At 37.2% G+C, this 20314-nt stretch overlaps 1 protein-coding gene across 1 annotated transcript; it reads left to right on the top strand.

Moving 5' to 3' along the window:
* The first annotated feature begins 13856 nt into the window (after positions 1 to 13856).
* On the top strand, positions 13857 to 20068 carry LOC135222070 (ubiquitin-like protein 7). Its single transcript, XM_064260232.1, has 2 exons — positions 13857 to 14112; positions 19377 to 20068. Exons 1-2 carry the CDS (start codon positions 13903 to 13905, stop codon positions 19572 to 19574), a joined length of 408 nt encoding a protein of 135 aa, XP_064116302.1. The 5' UTR covers positions 13857 to 13902; the 3' UTR covers positions 19575 to 20068.
* Positions 20069 to 20314: the final 246 nt, after the last annotated feature.

The raw sequence follows: 20314 nt of genomic DNA, 5'->3' as shown, positions 1-20314 counted from the left end.
GCTTTTAGTGCCTTCGTCTGACCCCTTGCCGACCAAACAGGTTGACCCAGAGTTGGCTCGTCTAACTCCAGGCTTGCCTCTGTAACACCTGCTGTCGGAGAACCTCTGGTTCACGCAGCAAGAGGCAATGGCAGCCTTCCAGGCCGTCTTCTAGCTGGATCTGTGGTTCCTCACAGTATCCAGGGTTACAGCTTCTTTGGGACCTATAGCTCCTGGGGAAGACTTGGCCTTCAGGAGACTTTGTCAGTCTGGAGTTGGGGCTATCTCTTACCTGGCCCACCAGACTGCTAACCTGTGGGCCAACCTGGTGCTGAGGAGGAGGGACGCTGTCCTGAATCGGGTAACCAGGGTGGCTGGTCTCAAGTTGGCAATGGGTCTTAGGAATGGACCTTTGCTGGGTTCCTTCTCTCTCCTCCCTAGAGAGATGGTGGATGCTGTGGTGGAGAAATGGAGAACTGAAGACAGCGACTGTTTGGTACACCAGGCAGTTACGAAGACTTTTAGCCATTCTCGTTCAACTGCCGCTAAGCCTTGGAGCTTAGCTAGCTCTTCTTCCACCCCTAAGACTTCAGTACCGTCAAGGGGCGTGCGTGGAAAGACCCAACCTTCCTCCTTTGCTTCAAGAGGTGAGCGTCAGCCCCCTCTCAGCCCTCCTCCTCCCACAGGTAAGCGAAAGGGGAAGAAGGGGAAATGCTAGGGATGGCGTTTCCCCTTGCCTGCTGTTGAAAGTGGGGGGGGGGGGGGGGGGGGGTTGCCTGGCGAGCCATTGGGCAAGGGCAACATGGCAGCGCTACAGAGCCGAGACATGGGTAGTAGATGTCCTTCGGGAGGGATATCTTCTTCCCTTTGAGTTGAGGCCACCCCTCACTTTCCACCCAGTCCATCATCAGCTATACATTCCTGGTTCTGCCAGGGACGTATCACTCAGGGAAGAAGTGCAGACGATGCTGAGCAAGAGAGCTGTAGAAATCGTGCAAGAACTGTCACCGGGGTTTTACAGCCGACTTTTCTTGGTGGAGAAGTCTACGGGGGCTGGAGACTGGTGATAGATCTCTCTCCTCTGAACCGATTGTTCGCCAGACTTGGTTCACGATGGAAACGGCACGCTCCGTGCTCAATTCTATCGGAGAACGATTTCATGCTTTTGGTGGATCTGAAGGATGCGTATTTTCAAATACCCATCCATCAGTCCTCCAGGGAGTACCTTTGCTTTATCCTCGATGGGATGGTGTTCCAATAAAGGGCACTTTGCTTTGGACTCTCAACCGCCCCTCAGGTGTACACGCGAGTGTTCACTCTGGTGTTGGCTTGGGCCCATTCGGTCGGGATACGTCTGATGAGGTATCTCGACGATTAGCTAGTCCTGGCGAGCTCTCACTCGTAGTTGCTGCAGGACAGAGATCGCCTTCTCGACTTTTGTCGTGATCTAGGGATGGTGATAAATTTCAAGAAGTCGGATCTCGAACCCTAGCAGAGGATAAAGTACCTGGGCATGCTGATTGATACGGTAGCAACATGAATCTTCCCCGCAGAGTCGTAGATCAGCAGGTTCAGGGAGGCAGCTTGTCGGTTTCTGTCATGACAGGAACACCCAGCTCAGCTTTGGCAGGTCTTGATCGGTCACCTGTCGTCGTTAGAGAAGCTAGTCCCTCACGGATGTCTTCACCTGCAGTCTCTTCAATGGAGACTCAGGGAGTGTTGGTCACAGGCGCGGGATCCGCAATCCTTCCTGGTTCCTCTCATGGAGTAGGTAAAGGAGGATTTAGCCTGGTGGCTGGAAGACAGGAACCTCTTAATAGGAGTGCAGTTGCACACTCCCCCCTAGAGATGCTTCTGTTCTCGGATGCATTGACTGGGGGTTGGGGTGCACACCTGGAGGAGTTGCTGGTTTCAGGTGTGTGTAATCGACATGACAAGCACCTTCACATCAACATCCTGGAACTCAAGGCAGCGTTTCTTGTGCTCCAAGAATTCCGGGAACAGTTGATGGGACACTCTGTGGTGTTGATGAGTGACAAATCCATAGTAGTGGCGTACATCAACAAACAGGGTGGATTAGTTTCCCTCCTGTTGCATCAGTTGACGTTACAGGTGCACGAGTGGGCAGTGGCTCACTGGTAGAGCTGTCAGCCAGGTACATTCCAGCAAGAGGAATGTAGTGGCAGACAAGCTTAGCTGCCAGAATCAGGTGATTGGGACAAAATGGTCCCTACACCCAGACATGGCAGAAAGGCTGTTCGACCTGTGGGGGCATCCAGTGGTGGATCTGTTCGCCACCTGGCACAACAGAAAACTCCCGGTTTTCTTCTCTTTCGTGCCAGACCCATGGGCAGCTGCAGAGGATGCGTTACAACACCTGTGGGACAACCTCGAAGTGTACGCTTTTCCCCTGTTCTGTGTGATTCACAAGGTGATCAGCAGGGCGCTGGTCACCAGCAACCTTTGGATGATTCTGGTGACACCCAAATGGCCTCAGGCTGTTCGGTATCTGGACCTGCTTGCTCTTCTCTCGGAGGCACCATGGGAGATTCCCCCATGGCACAACTTTATGTGTCAACCGCATGTAGAATGGTACCACCAGGCAGTACATTCCCTATGTCTTCATGGCTGGTGGTTATCCACCATCTCTTGCAAGCTAGAGACTTTTCTCGCCGAGCAGCAACAGATATGGCAGGATACCTCAGACAGTTCTCTGCAGCAGTATACCAGGGAAAGTGGTCCGTCTTCTGTGGTTGGTGTCGTAGACGGGAGTCTCTCTCCTCTCAGAGCCACTCATCAGCAGGTAGCGGATTTCCTAGTCTTTCTTCGCTGAGAGAAGCTCCTCTCTGTCTCGGCAGTTGAAGGACATACTAGAGCTGGTTTGGCTTTAGTCCTTAAGCTGCGAGGGGTGGATATTTCCTCTTCCATGGAAATATCCCTCCTTATGAGGAGCTTCGAGAGGTCTTGCCCACCCAGAGAACTCAGGCCCCCTTAGTGGGACATGACTCTCGTCTTAAAGAGTTTGACTTGTAGACCCTACGAGCCTCTCCGGGAGTCGTCAGACAGGGATCTGACTCTCAAGACGGTCTTTCTGCTGGCCCTGGCATCGGCGAAGAGAGTAGGGGAACTTCATGGTCTCTCATTTAATGTTAGCCACTCGAGGGGATGGGGATCGTTTACTCTCGATTTCGTCCCAAAGACTCAGAACCCCTCGGTCCCTGACGATAAGTTCGATTCCTTTACGATCCCCTCCCTAGAGGACTTCACTGGTAATGATGCGAAAGAGATGCTACTTTGTCCTGTTAGAGTGCTACGGCGCTATCTGAAGAGAACTCCCCATCTCAGGCCTGAGGGTCAATGCCTCTTCGTTAGCACTGGGGTAACCAAGAAAGAAGTGTCCAAGAACACTATGTATTTCTTTCTGGCTTGGTGAGGTGATCAGGAAAGCGTATGACTCCGAAAGGAGTTTCGATACCGGTACCTTTTGCCCAAGAGCTCACGAAGTTAGAGGTATTGGTCGTACCCAAGAACTTGTAGGTTGCAGAGGTGCTGAAGGCAGGGGTGTGGTCCAACCAGACCACCTTCACCTCCTTCTACCTTCGGGATATTGCCCACAAGTCCTTGGACACTTTTTCCTTGGGACCCGTGGTGGCAGCTCAACAAGTTGTGTAGTTTACCCAGCTCCTCTAACCTGTGACTGAGCTTCATTTTATCTCTTTCATTAGGGATAGAAGCAGGTATCCGTCCCTCCCCTAACAAGGGAGGAAGTGGACAGCAGTAAGAGACAAACCCAATGCTAAATATTTGGTCTCTTACTTATGACTGTAAGTTCTTGTTTGATATTCATAAGAGGTATGTATACCTCCCTCTTATGAATAATTGTTCCAGAGGTCTGCCCATTGGTCTTGCAGTGATCTCACCCTAATCATTTGGACAGAGGCAAGGATCCCCCCCCCCCTTGCTCTTACGACCAGGGAGGGAACCTCGGTTGGGCGAACACCAGTCTGTTCACAAGACTCGGATTCCTCCCACCTCCCACCAATTAGTGAGTCTTTCTTATGTAAAGGACCGATGGTTTGTATAATGTGTAGGAACAAATCACAATTTTGAAAGTAAATTGTATTTCCCCCAACTATACAAACCAGAGGTCCTTTACATATAGGCCCACCTCATGCCACCCCTCAATCTGTTCCTGGGCCTGAAGCAAAGTGGAATGTTTATGTCCAGTCGGGTGGGACTCCCAACTATCGGACAAGCAGTTACTGCCTAACTACCTTGTTATAGAATCTTACAACCGATTTCCAGCTGGCGCTGAAAGTAATTCAATATGTAAAGGACCTCAGGTTTGTATAGTTAGGAAAAAATACAATTTATTTTCAAAAATTGTGATTTTAAAGTTCATTATCCTTGGTTGGAGGTGTTGGGAAGATTACTGCTCTTTTTTTTCATACCTTTGTTGGTTTCAGCTTTTTTACTTGTGTAGAGCCTTGTTTTACAAGAAGGATTAGGAATGTTTAGTGTTACTGTTTATATCTTTTCTCCTCAGCAAGAATGTTTATCTCTTTTCTCCGATTAGGAATGTGCAGTGTTACTATTTATCTCTTTTCTCCAATTAGGAATGTTCACTGTTACTATTTATCTCTTCTCCCTCAGCAAGAGTGTTTATCTCTTTTCTCCTCAGCAAGTCTATTAGTGATCATGATCCATGGGGATTTTATTAGTAATTTACTTATTGTCTAATTAATTAGTAAGGTTATTAGATGAAAAAGGGTAGAATGATTATGTGGAAAGAGGACAGAGTGATTGGTTATCACTGCAACTCTGCTGTGAAAACCCGACCAGAGAAATCTGCTAAGCTGTCCACAGGAAAGCAGAACTAAAAACTGTGGGGCCGTTAACTGCTGTGAACCTGTGGATCCAGGTGGAACATATGCAGTAACTACTATTTGGTTGTCTGTTAGGCAAAAGTATAGGATTATAAATGAGTGCTGGTTTTTTTTAGTGAAATAGAATAAAATCCCTTGATGAAACTTTTGTTAGAATCTTCAACATTTTCAGTTAAGTATGTGGTTCACCTAGTAATTAGATTTGTAGAGAATTTTAGTTTTTTAAATAAGATGTAGTACATAAGAACAAACTCTTTTGCGCCTACCCCTTTGAGCAATGTTCTTGTTAACTCTTTCAGTTGAATTATTTAAGAATAATAATAATAATACTGTTATAAAAGTCATAGTGATATTTAAAATGATTTCTGTAGTTGAGGCATTTTACTCCTTTAATTTCTTTTAACTTTCATTCTTTATTTCACATGGAAGTTTGAGAATGTAAGTGGGGTTACTGAAGAATAGAATTTTACTGAGTACAGTTGACCCTCATTAAACTGTACCCTATTAATCTGGGTATCAGATAAGATGGACACCAAAGAGGGACGGCCAATTTAATTAAAATATGTGTTCGTCCACAGTTTAGGAATGCTGTTCCTCCACTCATCATGTATAGTCTTCCTTTTTATTTACCAAACGTGAATATACTTTAAATTTATATTTGTATTTTTTATGTACATTTCTGTATTTATACAATGGAACCTCAACATATGAAAGTCCCTACTTACAAAAAATCCAAGTTACGAAAGCAAAGACGAAGGTTTTTTTTGCTTCTGTATACAAAAATAATTCAGGTTGCGAAAGGGTATACTGTAAAGTCCGAGATTCGCCCGAACTGCCGAGAACAATTTTAAAACTCGCGCCCCGCCAACTGAGTAGACTTGTCACCATCCTCCCACTCTCCCAATTGGTTCCTGATGCTAGTCACCGCTGTAAGATCCTGCTCTCCTATTGGTCAGCATCTGTCCAATCACCCCTCTACGTAAAGGCGTCCTTCGACCATTTCGTCGCATCAGCGTTATCGTATACTAAGTTACTTTATCTTGTTGTGTGTGAACTTAATTAACCCTTAACCGCCGAAGGGGTATAATAAAAATCATCTCCCGTATGCTGAGGGGGTCTCGGAGTGAGCGCCGAAGCGGAAAAAATATTTTTTTCTAAAAATCACAGCGCGCTTAGTTTTCAAGATTAAGAGTTAGTTTTTGGCTCCGTGTTTTGTCATTGCCTTAAGTTTAGTATGCAATCATCAGAAATGAAAAAAAAAATCATTATCATATATAAATAATGCGATATATGATAGCGCGAAAACAAAATTTCATATATGTATATAATTGTATTCAAATCGCGCTGTGAGCAAAACGGTTAAAGCTAACGAGTTAATTTTTGTTGTTGTATTGTACACTAAATTGTGATCATTTTGGTATATAGCACATTGTAAAACAATCAAAGCAACACAGAGAAATATTATCACAAAATGATGCATGAATTCGTAAGGTGCGGACATAAAAAAATGTTTTTTTTTTTAAATTCACCATAAATCTAAATATTGTGCTAGAGACTTCCAATTTGTTTCAAAATGAAGATAAATGATTGAATATTACTATACTGTAAGAGTTTTAGCTTACAATTGCAGTTTTCAACCATTTCAGACAAGAAGTTGACCGAATGTAGAATTTTTGTTTTTTATATACAGGCGGTCCCCGGGTTACGACGGGTCCGGCTTACGACGTTCCGAGGTTACGACGCTTTTTCTTAAATATTAATTGAAAAATCCACCCTGGTTACGACGCTTGTTCCGAGGTTACGACGCTGACGCTTCCGACCCTCCGAGTTACAACGCTTTAAAAAACACAAAAACTATGATAAGAATCCTTTATAGTTAGCACAGTTTCTCTCGTCTCTCTCTCTCTCTCTCTCTCTGTATTTTCTGATGAAAATAATCACTAATTAGTGTATTTTGATGTTTATTTTCATGACTAAATACATTTCATAAATATAAAATTAATCAGACTACGATCATGAAGCCAACAAATACATATGTATTTTTTAGAATTCTTCTTCTGTTTTAATATTGCATTACAATGTTTCATTATAGCTGTCAGTAACTCGTATCTCCATAAAAATAATAATTCTCTCTCTCTCTCTCTCTCTCTCTCTACTACAAAGATGTATGTTTTTTTGTATGATAAAGAAATGATTTACTATTTTCAAATATTAATATTAATTTATACAGCAATAATATCAATTCAATAAAGAAAATACCATAGTGAATTAGTAAGATTTTAGCTTATATTTAAAAAATTATGGAAGAATGAAGGAAATCCCAGTCTTCTCTGTAACCTTTTCCTCAGATGCAGGTACTAAAACTGTCAGATATATCAAGTTCTGTGACAGCCCGAGGGGGAAGAGTTGGGGGAAGAGTTGGGGGAAGAGCTGCAGTGTTGCAATGACGTGGTCCTGAAATTTTTCCCCCCTCTCTCTCTCTCTCTCTCTCTCTCTCTCTCTCTCTCATTTACTGAGACTCGAGATTTTTTATGTACTTGTACTATTTGTTTTTAATACTTTCAAATAATAATAATAATAATAATAATAATAATAATAACTGTAATTACAAAATTCATATGTGATAGTATTTTAAAGAAATACAATACGTACTAATCTATCCATGTCACTTTTAATTAAGGTTAACTCTCTCTCTCTCTCTCTCTTTTGCCACACAAGATAATAATGTGTCATTGTGGTAACTCAATCCCTCTCTTTCGCTGGAAGCGTTATAAGTATTTTTTGAGAGAACAGAGAGAGATAAACACTCTCTCTCTCTCTCTTTTACCGAGATGAAAGAATTTTTATGGTACTAGTATGTAAAATGTTTATTGATAATTTCAGTTATTTAATAATAATAATAATAATAATAATAATAAAACTTTAATTACAAAATTCATAATGGTCGTATTTTAAAGAGATGAAAATGACCTTTCCATTTCACTTGTAAGGATAATTCCTCTTTCTTACTGAGATGAGAGAATTTTTATGGTAGATGCATGTGTTTATTATATTTTCAAATAATAATAATAATAATAATAATAATAATAATAATAATAGTAGTAGAAGTAGTAATAATACGATAACTAATTTCAAAAGAAAAATTCTTCCCTATGTCTTTTTCTGTATAAATTTCCCTAACTCAACTCGAGTGACACTCGGAGCTTAATGCCATACAATGGGCAACGAATTTAATGGTTTTATGTAATTCCTCTCTCTCTCTCTTACTGAGATGAGATCATTTTCATGGACATGTATGTAATAAGTTTATCATTAATATTTCCAATAATAATACTATTAACTGTAAGTACAAAATTCATATCTGAGTATTTTAAATACAATAATCATTCCATTTCTCTCTTTTAAATACTGTGAGGACAACTCTCTCTCTCTCTCTCTCTCTCTCTCCACAAGATACTTGTCATACATTTGGTGTTTCTATTTCTTCCTTTTATCTCTCTCGCTCTCAGCAAAAGAATTGATAGACAGACAAACATAATTGCACAGTCCTCTCTTTCTCTCTTCTCTGGAGAAATATATGTGTTTATGGGAGGGGGAAAAAGTTGCCTACAGACTCCTTTCAATCTATTGAAACCGTAAGGAGTTATTTTTTTCTCTCTCTCTCCTCTCTCTCTCTCCTCTCTTGTATTTTAATGAAAATATACAGTAATTTGTGAATACACAGTGTTGCACATGAAAAAAAGTAAATTAGTGATAATTTTAGAAGATAAGCCCTAAGAAAAAATTGCAAATTAGTAGTGAAATTTTCCCTGTGGACATGTTTTCAAGAACGTCGTTCCGGCTTACGACGATTTCGGGTTACGACGCGTCTTAAGAACGGAACCCCCGTCGTAAACCCGGGGACCGCCATATATTTTTTTTATATATGCAAATATTTCAAAAATGAGTAAAGCTACAACCTTCAATTATTTTTTGTTGTATTCTACATGAAATTGCACACATTTTCATATATAAAACTCTATGAAACGCCTAATATGAAATGGAGCAAATATTACGAGAATGCAACGTACGCATTTCGGAGATTTGCGGCGGAGAATCCGCACGCGGAGGGAAGGAAAGTTTATTTAAAAATTCACCATAAATCTAAATATTGTGCTAGAGACTTCGAAGTTGTTTCAAAATGATAAATGACTTAATATTACCTGACTGTAAGAGTTTTAGCTTACAATTGCGGTTTTTGACCATTTCAGTAGAGTCAAAGTTGACTGAACGTGGATCTTTTCTATTTATCGTGATTTATATGCAAATATTTCGAAAATGAGAAAAGCTACAACCTTCAATTATTATTTTTTGTATTTTACATGAAATTGCGCACATTTTCATGTATAAAAATTTATGTAACGGCTAATTTAAGATGGTGCAAACATTACCACAATCGCACGTATGATTTTTTCGGAAGAGTTACCGCGCGGACGTAAGGAAAATTTTTTTTTTTTTTTTCATAAATTCACCATAAATCGAAATATTGTGCTAGAGACTTCCAATTTGTTGCAAAATGAAGGAAAATGATTGAATATTACTAGAATACTATAAGAGTTTTAGCTTACAATTGCATTTTTCGACCATTTCGTTAGAGTCAAAGTTGACCGAAGGTTGAAATTTTGGCACTTATTGTTATTTATATAAAAATATTTCAAAACTGATTAAAGTTACTAACCATGCATTGTTTTTATTACTTTTGTACACAGAAGCAAAAAAATCTTCGTCTTTGTCTTCGTAACCTGGAATTTTTGCACGTAGGGATTTTTGTATATAGGGGTATGACTGTACTAAACTAAAATGCTTTCAACTTTCAACCGATTTAACTTGTGTGAAGTACTTACAGTACTTGCAGTACTTACACTGTTGTTTGGAAGGGTAGGAAGTACTGTAGCCAACAGTTGTACCTATCTGCTGTCTGACTATTAGTTACAATTCTATCATCATTTTTATCGTCTTATATATTTCAAAAATTTTGCAGGAAGTAATTCATTCTATTCTTCCTATAATCAATAAAATACGTACATAAACTATTATAAACTATGTACTGTTTAAAAAAAAATTCACTTACAGTCAGAATATAGATAAAACCTGATTGGGTGGCTGGTTGCCATGGTGATCTGCTTCTGTTCTATTTATTGACGTTTCGATCACAAAATATGACTGCAAACTGTTGACAACATTATTAGTAACAATAGAGACCGGCCCAAGATTGATATCATAAAATGAATATTTTGTAGTATCACTTCTCATTAAAATTCACAAGTTGAACTACAATTATTTTGATCATGTATATTTTTGCATTTTATGGAGTGTTTTTGTTGAAAACAAAATGTTAGTTGTCTCCCACTATTTTATGATTGATGATCTTAATGATCTCACATTCTATGCATTCATGTCTTGGACTGGGCATCTACATATGCGGCTGAGTTCTCTAATTTGCATCATGTTTTATTCTTCATTTTACATTTTTTAAGGTTTAAACGTTTCTATGTTGGTTTATTAGTCTTTGTAAAAATAAGGATATGTAGTATATTTACATTTATTTAATTGTATATAAATAGGTATCACCGGTTAAATCGGACGAGCAGTTAAGACAGACCCTGGCCCCCCTATTAGTCCGTCTTAATTAGGGTGGACTGTATTCACTAGTATTTATAAAATATCCAACATGTTTCACCTTGGCATGCAAATCATGGGATTTTCAAGGCAACTGAATAACTCTGGGTACAATACCAGGTAGTTTTGTTCCAATGTGGACAGAAATTAGGTTATGTTAATGGACAACTTGAGGATCCAGGTTAGGGTTTGGCACTAAGGTAAACAGAAGCTGGCAGGGCTAATCTAACGGAGATTTTAGACGTCCTTACAAGACAATCACAGGTTACAAAACTAGTAGTTTTTGATAGTGTAGCTGCTGTTCATCCTCAAGGGAGTTACGCTTTAATGGTCCCCCAATAAATCCACAATGGTTCCTGTCTCCTGTTCTTTATTGCCAGACCCAAATGGGTATCTGGAATAAAGAAACTGTTGATATCGTGTGACTTTACCTTTAATAAATAATTCCTGAAACACTATTGCCATGAGAGTGGTGCAATAATCCTGCAGCCAAACCCAACATAATTAGATAAGCCGCCTTTGAACCACAAGAATAATACATATTGGCTTGTGTGTTGTTCCTTGTTCTTTATTCTTTATTGCCAAACTGTATGGGTATCTGGAATAAAGAAAATGGTTATTAACCTGTGACTATACCTAAGACCAAAAATTAATCTGGGTGGTTGGGATTTATTTATTAGGAGCTTTTTCTTTTGCAAGCTTCTTTGAGGATGAACAGTGGCTGTACCATTAAGAAAACAAATTTTGGTAGCTGTTGTGAGTCCTCAAATCCACCAACTTTCCCTGACAAAAAGGCATGGGACTGGGGGTGAACATTTATCTTGCACAGACCTGGTGTGTAATGAAGATGCTGTTGACTTGTTGTCACATCTGTGCAAGTATGATGTAGAGTCTAGGTAATCATTATAGGAGAGGACATAGAACCCTCCTGTCCTGAGTCATATATATTCTATCATTGTACCAACAACCACTATTCTGGCTGAGACCAACTATAAGAGAATTCTGTGTAATTGATTGGTCTGTATTATGGAGCCCTGGGGAGACCATTAGAGTGTAACTCCTTTGAGGACTCACAGCAGCTACCAAAAGTAGGTTTTCCTATGTTAAAACCTATTTTATAACATGAAAATGTTCTTATTTGACTTGTATATCACTCCTGGGAGGCCTGAAGACTCAAGAAGCAAAGTTGTGACATGACCGATGTCAATTTTACCATTTTCTTGAATGTATAGGAAGAAAATGAAGTTTTACCACAAAATTTCTTGAATAGGATTGTACATATGCCATTTTCCCTTAGGTGTTGGCAGCTTGCTTTGTGGCTTGAAACAAAAATTTGTCCATGAAATGTTAAGGAAAAAAGCTGATAGGTTAAACTAACAGGTATACTCGAGGGCTCCACAGTTTTTGGTTAGGGAAAGGGTAAAATGTGGCAGAGTACTATTTAGTATTAAGTATCTGATTTATATAGTCATACCTATTACCTAGTTGTTGGGCTTGTTTAGGTCAAGACTACAGGGGAAACTTAAGAAAATCCCACCACAATATTGTATAGGTGGTAATTTTTGCTTGTTGCATGCATGACTTATGACTGGTAGAGGAAGAGAAGCGGCTAATGAAATTGGGAAAGAAAAACCACAGCATTATGTTTACTGGAAACATTTTGAACCTTGAGAATGGAAGACATTAAGCTGATGAATGTAAACTTGTCCACTGTTGAAGAGTGAAGAAGAGTATCACTGATTTCAAGAGTGGTAATTGAGAAGCAAATTGCTAGAAGATTAAAGATTTCAGTAATCAGTTACTAGGAATGAATTTTAATTAGCAGTGGAAACTGAATTTCATGATAACCTATGTCCCAAATTGTGGTGCACAGAAAGAGAAAAGGAAGCTATTAGAATACAACTGGAAGATAGAAAGAAATATTGGAGGTTGGTAATAACATGGATAAAAGTGTGGATGTGAGATATATATGGGTGTAGGGGTAGAAATATGGAGGAAGAGGATATTACAAGTAAAAGAAGCTGTGGATTATGGACTATACTCGGTTCTTTTCCATCTGTCCACCCAGCTGTGGTGTTTGCGCATGGTAACACTGCGTCCCGGGCTTTAAATAGTTAAGCTATGTGTAAGTTTTAGGTAAATAAAATGATATCTGGGTGTACATTTGCACCTGAAAAGTGTTTTAATAATTTACTGTATGCGAATTACACAGTTAATATTCGAAATAGGATATTGTTATTATTGTTAAATGTAAGCTGCCTTTTCGGGGTGGCGAATGGAACAGCCAGACACAGTGGTGGGAAAATTTCTTCTCTCGCTGTTCGCTACGGCAAGATGTCAACTTTATTGGACCACACCTACTCTGCTACTAAGCTACGTGTTACTTCATTACACGTAAGTATATCAGGATATACTTTTTAATTTTTATAAACTGCGTTTTAGCCAGATACGGTATGATGTAACTTGGTTTAGCATCTGTTTAATGGAATTTGTGTATGGCTGTTCCATTCGCCACCACAAAAAGGCAGCTTACTTTCAGCAATAATAACAATATCCTATTTCGAATATTATCGGTGTAATTCGCATACAGTAAATTATTAAAACACTTTTCAGGTGCAAATGTACACTCAGATATCCTTTTATTTACCTAAAACTTACACATAGCGTAACTATTTAAAGCCCGGGACGCAGTGTTACTATGCGCAAACACCACAGGCGGCTGGTCAGATGGAAAAAAACCGAGTATAGTAACACCTCAGAACAGAGGAACATGAAAACATGTAGAATTGTTGGGAAAAAAATGCAGGCTAACAAGGACAAGAAAATCAAGCCAGAAGGATAGGTGTATAAAAGAATTGTTGCTCAACATAGATTATGCAGAAAGACTAGGAGTATGGAGGATGCTGATTAATACTTAAGGAATATAGAAATAAAACCTTATCAAAGAAGTATGTGGAAAAGGCAAGAATAAACTTTGGAAAAATTTTGCAAACATTATATCTCATTATCATTCATTATTTTATATTGATGAAGAATTTACTGATTATATTAAATTCCCTCCTGAATCCTGGTTGATGTAATTGAGATGCAAGACATCTATGCATAAACAAGGTTTCTCTAATGTAAGTAATCGAGTATATTTAACTTTATAGTTCAGTGAATAATTGTACGTAGTTCGTATTGTATATATAGTATTTTTGTCTAGGTACATATATTTTATCTATTTTTATTTTTATTTTTTTATAAAATCATCTTGGCAATTTACAGTTTCCAGTCCAAGGTTTGTGGCTGAGGACCTACTACTTATTGATAACTGTCTTCCCACATCTGTCCTTATAATAAATGTTCTTTGGTGGTCACAATTGTAATTCATTACTATATGATAGGTAGCAATGGTGGTAGCAATGGAAGTAGTAACAGATTCCCAAGCAGTGCCCCTCGAAGCATCCCAACAACCCCATCTGCAGTCACCACTACACCTTTTAATACCCCTGCACCTTCCTCTGGTACTTTAGCTGGCTCAGGACCAATCACACACGAGATGTTCAGCAATGCTTTGCAGAATGCCTTGGCAGCTTCTGCAACAAGGGTAAGTGGAGGAATGTATTGCTTTTCGTGTTCATTGTGATGTGGTAGGCAACTTTGGTCATTATTACAAAATGAATTATGTTTCACTTGTTCACTAAAATATGTATGGTGTTTTTTTAGACATAAGATTTCAGATTTCTACTTAAATTTTATTTGAAAATTGACACAGATTAGTGTTCTTTATTTTTTTTTATTTGAAAATTGACAATGATTAAAGCTTTTTATTTTTATCCTAGAACTGTAGTTTTATTCATTCCATGGGATACTGAATTGCCCTCCCTGACTTTACTCATTTACTAATTTGTATTCAGTACACGAAATATTTTAGCGCATGAGTGGTAAAATTTGATTCTGGTAATTTTTAGAATGAATCTATGGAGGCAATAATGCTTTTTCACTCACTGGAGTATTATCAATACAAACCAAACCTTTACAGTCTCCATTTTACAATTGACTTTCATTACTGGTAATGCCAAAAAATGAAGAATGAGGGATTAATGATTGCTAGTATTCTGCCTGCTTCTAGACAGGCAAGTGCTATACTCATAATTAGGGTTAAACTACCATATATAATAATATCTGAAGATAGCCAGCCTCAGTCTTGCATACATAACGTCTCCTATATCAACCTATCGCAGTCGAATGTGAGTCGGGTCTATTATTTACTCATTAGCTTCTTCAGTTACTTTGAAAATAACCTTACTGATTACTGAGGATTTGTATTACAGCATTTTGGATACATACTAGTGCAGTGGTTCTCAACCTGGGGCCGTCAGCAATTTCCAGGGGAGCCACGAGCCCTGGGGAAAAATTGAAAATTCTATCATCTAAAGTCTCGATTTATAACAGTTTCCTATATGTAGTCTACTAGGTTGGACTCATTGGGCTTAGCATGTTTTGTGATTATTTACCACCCTCCCTATTCCTTGAAATTCCTTTTCTTTTTTTCATTTTCCTTTAAATCTGTTTGGGAATTTTACTCATAGATGCAAGGCGGCCGTGGAGGGAAGGACCAGTTCTCATAGAGGGTGTGGTAATAAAGAGGTTAAGAACCACTGTACTGGTGTATCTATACCATAAAAAATAGAAAGAATACCGGAGAGGATTGAGATGACAAGTAGCAAGGGCCTTGGCCAGTCCTATAGGGTTGGCACATCAGCAAACATTGTGTAGGTCAACATACTACGTACTGTGAAGAAAATATATACGTAGAATCAAATCTTAGAGGGAAAAATTTTATGTATTGGTAAAATTTTTATTTTACTAATGTTTCTTGTCTCCTGTACTGTATATGTAAAATTAAAAATTACTAAATGTTTCATTAAAACTCGTGCCATTAAAATGATGGTTCCATCAGCAGATTCAACTCAGTTTCTCTGTTAGACAGTTTTCTTGTACAGGAGAAAGGTCTCATAATAGTTCAATTGCATCTCATCCATGGAAGAGTATAGGCACATTCCGTATGTTTTCTTTTTTACTTTCGTATTAAAATGTACTAGTACTGAGGGATATGAGGGAGTTATGGAAATATAGTATGTGCATAAATCTCTTGACTGAAATTATTGCTCATTCCTCATTTGAGGGAGTTATGGAAATATAGTATGTGCATAAATCTCTTGACTGAAATTATTGCTCATTCCTCATTTATTTTTCCTGTAGTCATTTTTATTCTGGTGTTTGAAAAGGTAGTACTTTTGGACTACGTGTACTGCTTGTTTGGAATAGTGTCATGATTGCTGGTCGTAAAAAATATAACGCTGCTAGTTATCGTTGTTATTGTCTTCACATGAAATTTAACCCTCTTAAGCCGAAGCCCTAAAAATCAAAACCTCTCCTGTATGCCGGCGCTGGTTTGGAGTGAGCGGGAAAGCGGAAAAAATAATTTTTTCAAAAAATCACAGCGCGCTTAGTTTTGAAGATTAAGAGTTCATTTTTCGCTCCTTTTTTTGTCAGTGCCTGAGGTTTAGTATGCAATCATCAGAAATGAAAAATAATATCATTATCATATGTAAATAATGCGATATATGGTAGCAAAAAAAAATAAATTCATAGATAATTGTATTCAAATCACGCTGTACAAAAAACCGTCGAAGCTAACGAGTTACTTTTTTTTTCGTTGTATTGTACACTAAATTGCAATCCTTTTGATATATAATACATAGTAAAACAATAAAAGCAACACCGGAAAAATATTATCACAAAATGATGTACGAATTCATAACGCGCGGACGTAAAAAAATGTTATTTTCAAAAATTCACCGTAATTCTAAATATTGCTCTAGAGACTTCCAATTTGTTTCAAAATTAAGAAAAATGATTGAATATTACGATACTGTAAGAGTTTTAGATTAGAATTGCAGATTTCGACCATTTCGGACGAGTTAAATTTGACCGAATGTCAAAATTTTTATATATTTATTTTTTTATATGCACATATCTCGGAGATGGAAAAAGCTACAACCTTCAATTATTTTTTATTGTATTCTTCATGAAATCTCGCACATTTTGATATATGAAACTCTATAAAAAGGCTAATATGAAATGGAGCAAATATTAGGATAATGTGATGTACGTATTTCGGAGACTTGCGGCCGCGAATCGGCGCGCGGAGTGAAGGTAAATATATTTTTCAAAAATTCACCATAAATCACAATATTGTTTTAGAGACTTCAAATTTGTTTCAAAATGAAGAAAAGTGACGGAATATTACTAGGCCGTAAGAGTTTTAGCTTACAATTGCGTTTTTCAACTATTTCGGTAGAGTCAAATTTGACCGAACGTGGTTTTTTTTCTATTTATCGTGATTTATATGCAAATATTTCAATAAAAGAGAAAAGCTACAACCTTCAATCCTTTTTAGATGTATTCTACATGAAATTGCGCACATTTTCATATAAAAAACTTTATGTAACAGCTAATTTTAAATGGTGCAAACATTTCGACAATCGCACAAAAAAATTCTCATTTTTTCGGAAGAGTTACCGCGCGAACGTAAGGAAAATGTTTTTTTATTTTTTCATAAATTCACCATAAATCGAAATATTGTGCTAGAGACTTCCAAGTCGTTGCAAAATGAAGGTAAATGATTGAATATTACTAGAATATAAGAGTTTTAGCTTACAATTGCGTTTTTCGACCATTTCGGTAGAGTCAAAGTTGACCGAAAGTAGACATTTTTGCACAACGTTATTTATATGAAAATATTTTGAAACTGATAAAAGCTACAACCATGGGTTGTTTATTGTTGTATTGTGCATGAAATTGCGCACATTTCCATATATAAAACTTTATGTAACGGCAAATTTAAAAGGGTGCAAACATTAGGACAATCGCACGAAAAAATTTATCGGAAGAGTTATCGCACGAACGTAAGGAAAAAGTTTTTTTCATAAATTCACCATAAATCGAAATATTGTGCTAGAGACGTCCAATTTGTTGCAAAATGAAGGCAAATAATTGAATATTACTATAATATAAGAATTTTAGCTTACAATTGCGTTTCTCGACCATTTCTGTAGAGTCAAAGTTGACCGAAGGTTGAAATTTTGGCACTTATCGTTATTTATATGGAAATATTTCAAAACTGATAAAAGCTACAATCATGAGTATTTTTTGTTGTATTTCACATGAAATTGCGCACATTTTCATATATAATACTTCATGTAAAGGATAATTTAGAATGGTGCAAAAATTATGTCAAAGTGACGAAATAATTTCCGAGATGTGTCACTGATACTTTTTAGTGCGATAAGAAAGAAATTCGCGCTTGCGCGCCTGCGTAGCGATTGTAAACAAAACAATGCCTTGATCCGTGAACTCCCAGCAACCCCCAAGGCGCGTGATACAAAAGTTTTCGGCTGGTAGGCCTATAAGTATTTTTCCGCGAATTTTAAAAAAAACTTTTTTGAGCCGACGTATGATACGTCCAATCGGCATACGGGAGACATTTTGACTCGACGTTTAATACGTCCAATCGGCGTAAGAGGGTTAATAAACTGCCAGACTTCACAGTGATAGTTGACATCATGAATATCAGTAATTAAACTATCATTCTTATAAAAAGAATATGTTCACTTGCTTAAACTAAACCATATAATTTAGTGGTATTTAAATATTCTTTGTGCTAACCAAATTGGCATTATCATAGCACTTTAAAAATAGTGTGTGCAAATGTGTTAGAATGCATGTAGATGGCTGCGAGTAAATTTGAAGGATGGAAATGATTGTATGTGAGCCACAACTTGAGTTGCAATGTAATTCTTCTATCTGTTCTTTTAGGAAATATTTCACTGGAATTACTGAAAAGTATATGAATGCACACAAAATTTCTATTCTCATAGTTGGCATGCATTTATTGTGTTGGGACACTCATTAACCCTATTTTCACTTACTTTCAAAGTTTGTAATATCTTCCTTGGGCCACACTTAGTTGCTTGATACTATTGCTCTTTGGTTTAAATTTGCTTGCTTTAGGAGGTTATAGGCATGCCTTACACTTTTGATCTTTAGTTATGATTTTTCATTTCTAGTATTTATACATTGTTGTTTTATGTCAGAAAAGTTGCTGTATGTCAGAAAAATTTTATTTGTACGCTTTTAATTTCATCTCTATTACAGGTACTGTATTCATGTCTTGCATTGTTTAATTTTGATGCAGAAATATTTTAGTTTGTAGAAGTTTGCTTGTCAGGTAATTAGTCGCTTTGCTGGTGTCATGAATGCTTATGATTTATGAAGATGTAGTAGTAAATAAAGTGTCTTGTAGTAACTGCTTGAACAAAGTTACTGCAGAGGAAAAATAGTAAAGTCTTATAGGAAATTAGAGCCCATGACTTGATTTTTTATCTTATCTTAGTATTGGGAAAAGTATATGGTAGTTGAATAGTCCTTGCTTTATATAGCTATTCTTTGAAAAAGGGTTTAGTGCTGTACTTGTATTGTCAATGTGAAATTTATTGGAATCTTAAGTAATAAAAAATGAACTTTATATTAATCTTAAACAAAGTAGAAAAGCAAAACGAGATTAGGAAACCAATACTGATGTCATTAACTGAATACTAAAATGTGACAGAAGGATCATATACAGTTGTTTTTAAGTTTTTTTCCTTCAGTAAGTATCATCCTTGCTGAAGAGAAGAAATTTATCAAAATTGGTGTTGAATGCACTTTAGACCCTAATCTTCAAACCTCTGGCATTATTGTACTCATTAGACATTTGATACCGAGCTTTCACAAGAAGGATACTAATTCTTCTCATCTTTCCAGGCTTCAGGCCCATCTTCCTCATCATCATCAGGTGCACCTGCAAGTGCCCAAATCCCAAACATTGATGAATCCTTACAGCTAATGCGTGAGATGGGAATACCAGACGAAGAATTAAGTCGGCAAGCTCTGCAAGCAACTAATGGGGATGTTCAGGCAGCTGTTAACTTGATATTTGCTCAGTGGATGGCAGATGACTAGCTTAGCCCTCAATTTTAAATTGTCCCGTAATATTTTATGACGTCTTGTCTTCTGGTTGTGTGAGACATTGAATTTCTTTTAAGTCATGAGGATTATTTATATGCTTATCAATAAGCTTATCATGAGAAAAGCCAGGATATTCATGAATAAATCATGTGACTCCCATAAATACTCCTTGCTACCTGGGTGATAATGTTTAATTTCCAAGAAAATAAAGGTTTTCTAATATAATATGGAAGTTGTGATTTTCATAAATGTGTAATAAAATTGGAAGTGTATCCCATAATTGTCTTATGTGTTGAATGTGTTCTTCATTTGTTCTGTTTTGAACTTGCATCATAATTTCTTAAAAATTAACCTTCAATCATAAAGCAATCATAAAGAAATATTTTATCCAGTCTATTTTGATCTGGGCAATTATGAGTGCAAAAACATAATTACGTATGTGAACAAATAAAAACAACCCAAAATATAAAACCTCTCGGAAAATAAAAGTTTTAATTAATAATCACCTTTTAATATTATTATTATTATTATTATTTGTTTAAGCAGCCATTTCCGACTAAGTCCAATCGGCTGCTTAATGCAGATAAAATCTGTTAAAATGATCATATTACATAAATATATTTTTAGTCATTTAGTTTAAAAAAAATAAATAAATGATAAAACATTACTATACACATTTAAAATAAATTTGTATGAATAAAATTATATATATATGTTTCAATATTATATATATA

This window comes from Macrobrachium nipponense, chromosome 3 (genome assembly GCF_015104395.2).
Source record: "Macrobrachium nipponense isolate FS-2020 chromosome 3, ASM1510439v2, whole genome shotgun sequence".
NCBI lineage: Eukaryota > Metazoa > Arthropoda > Malacostraca > Decapoda > Palaemonidae > Macrobrachium > Macrobrachium nipponense.
Note: the sequence above shows the minus strand (reverse complement) of the source record. Positions and strands in the feature narration are given on the sequence as shown.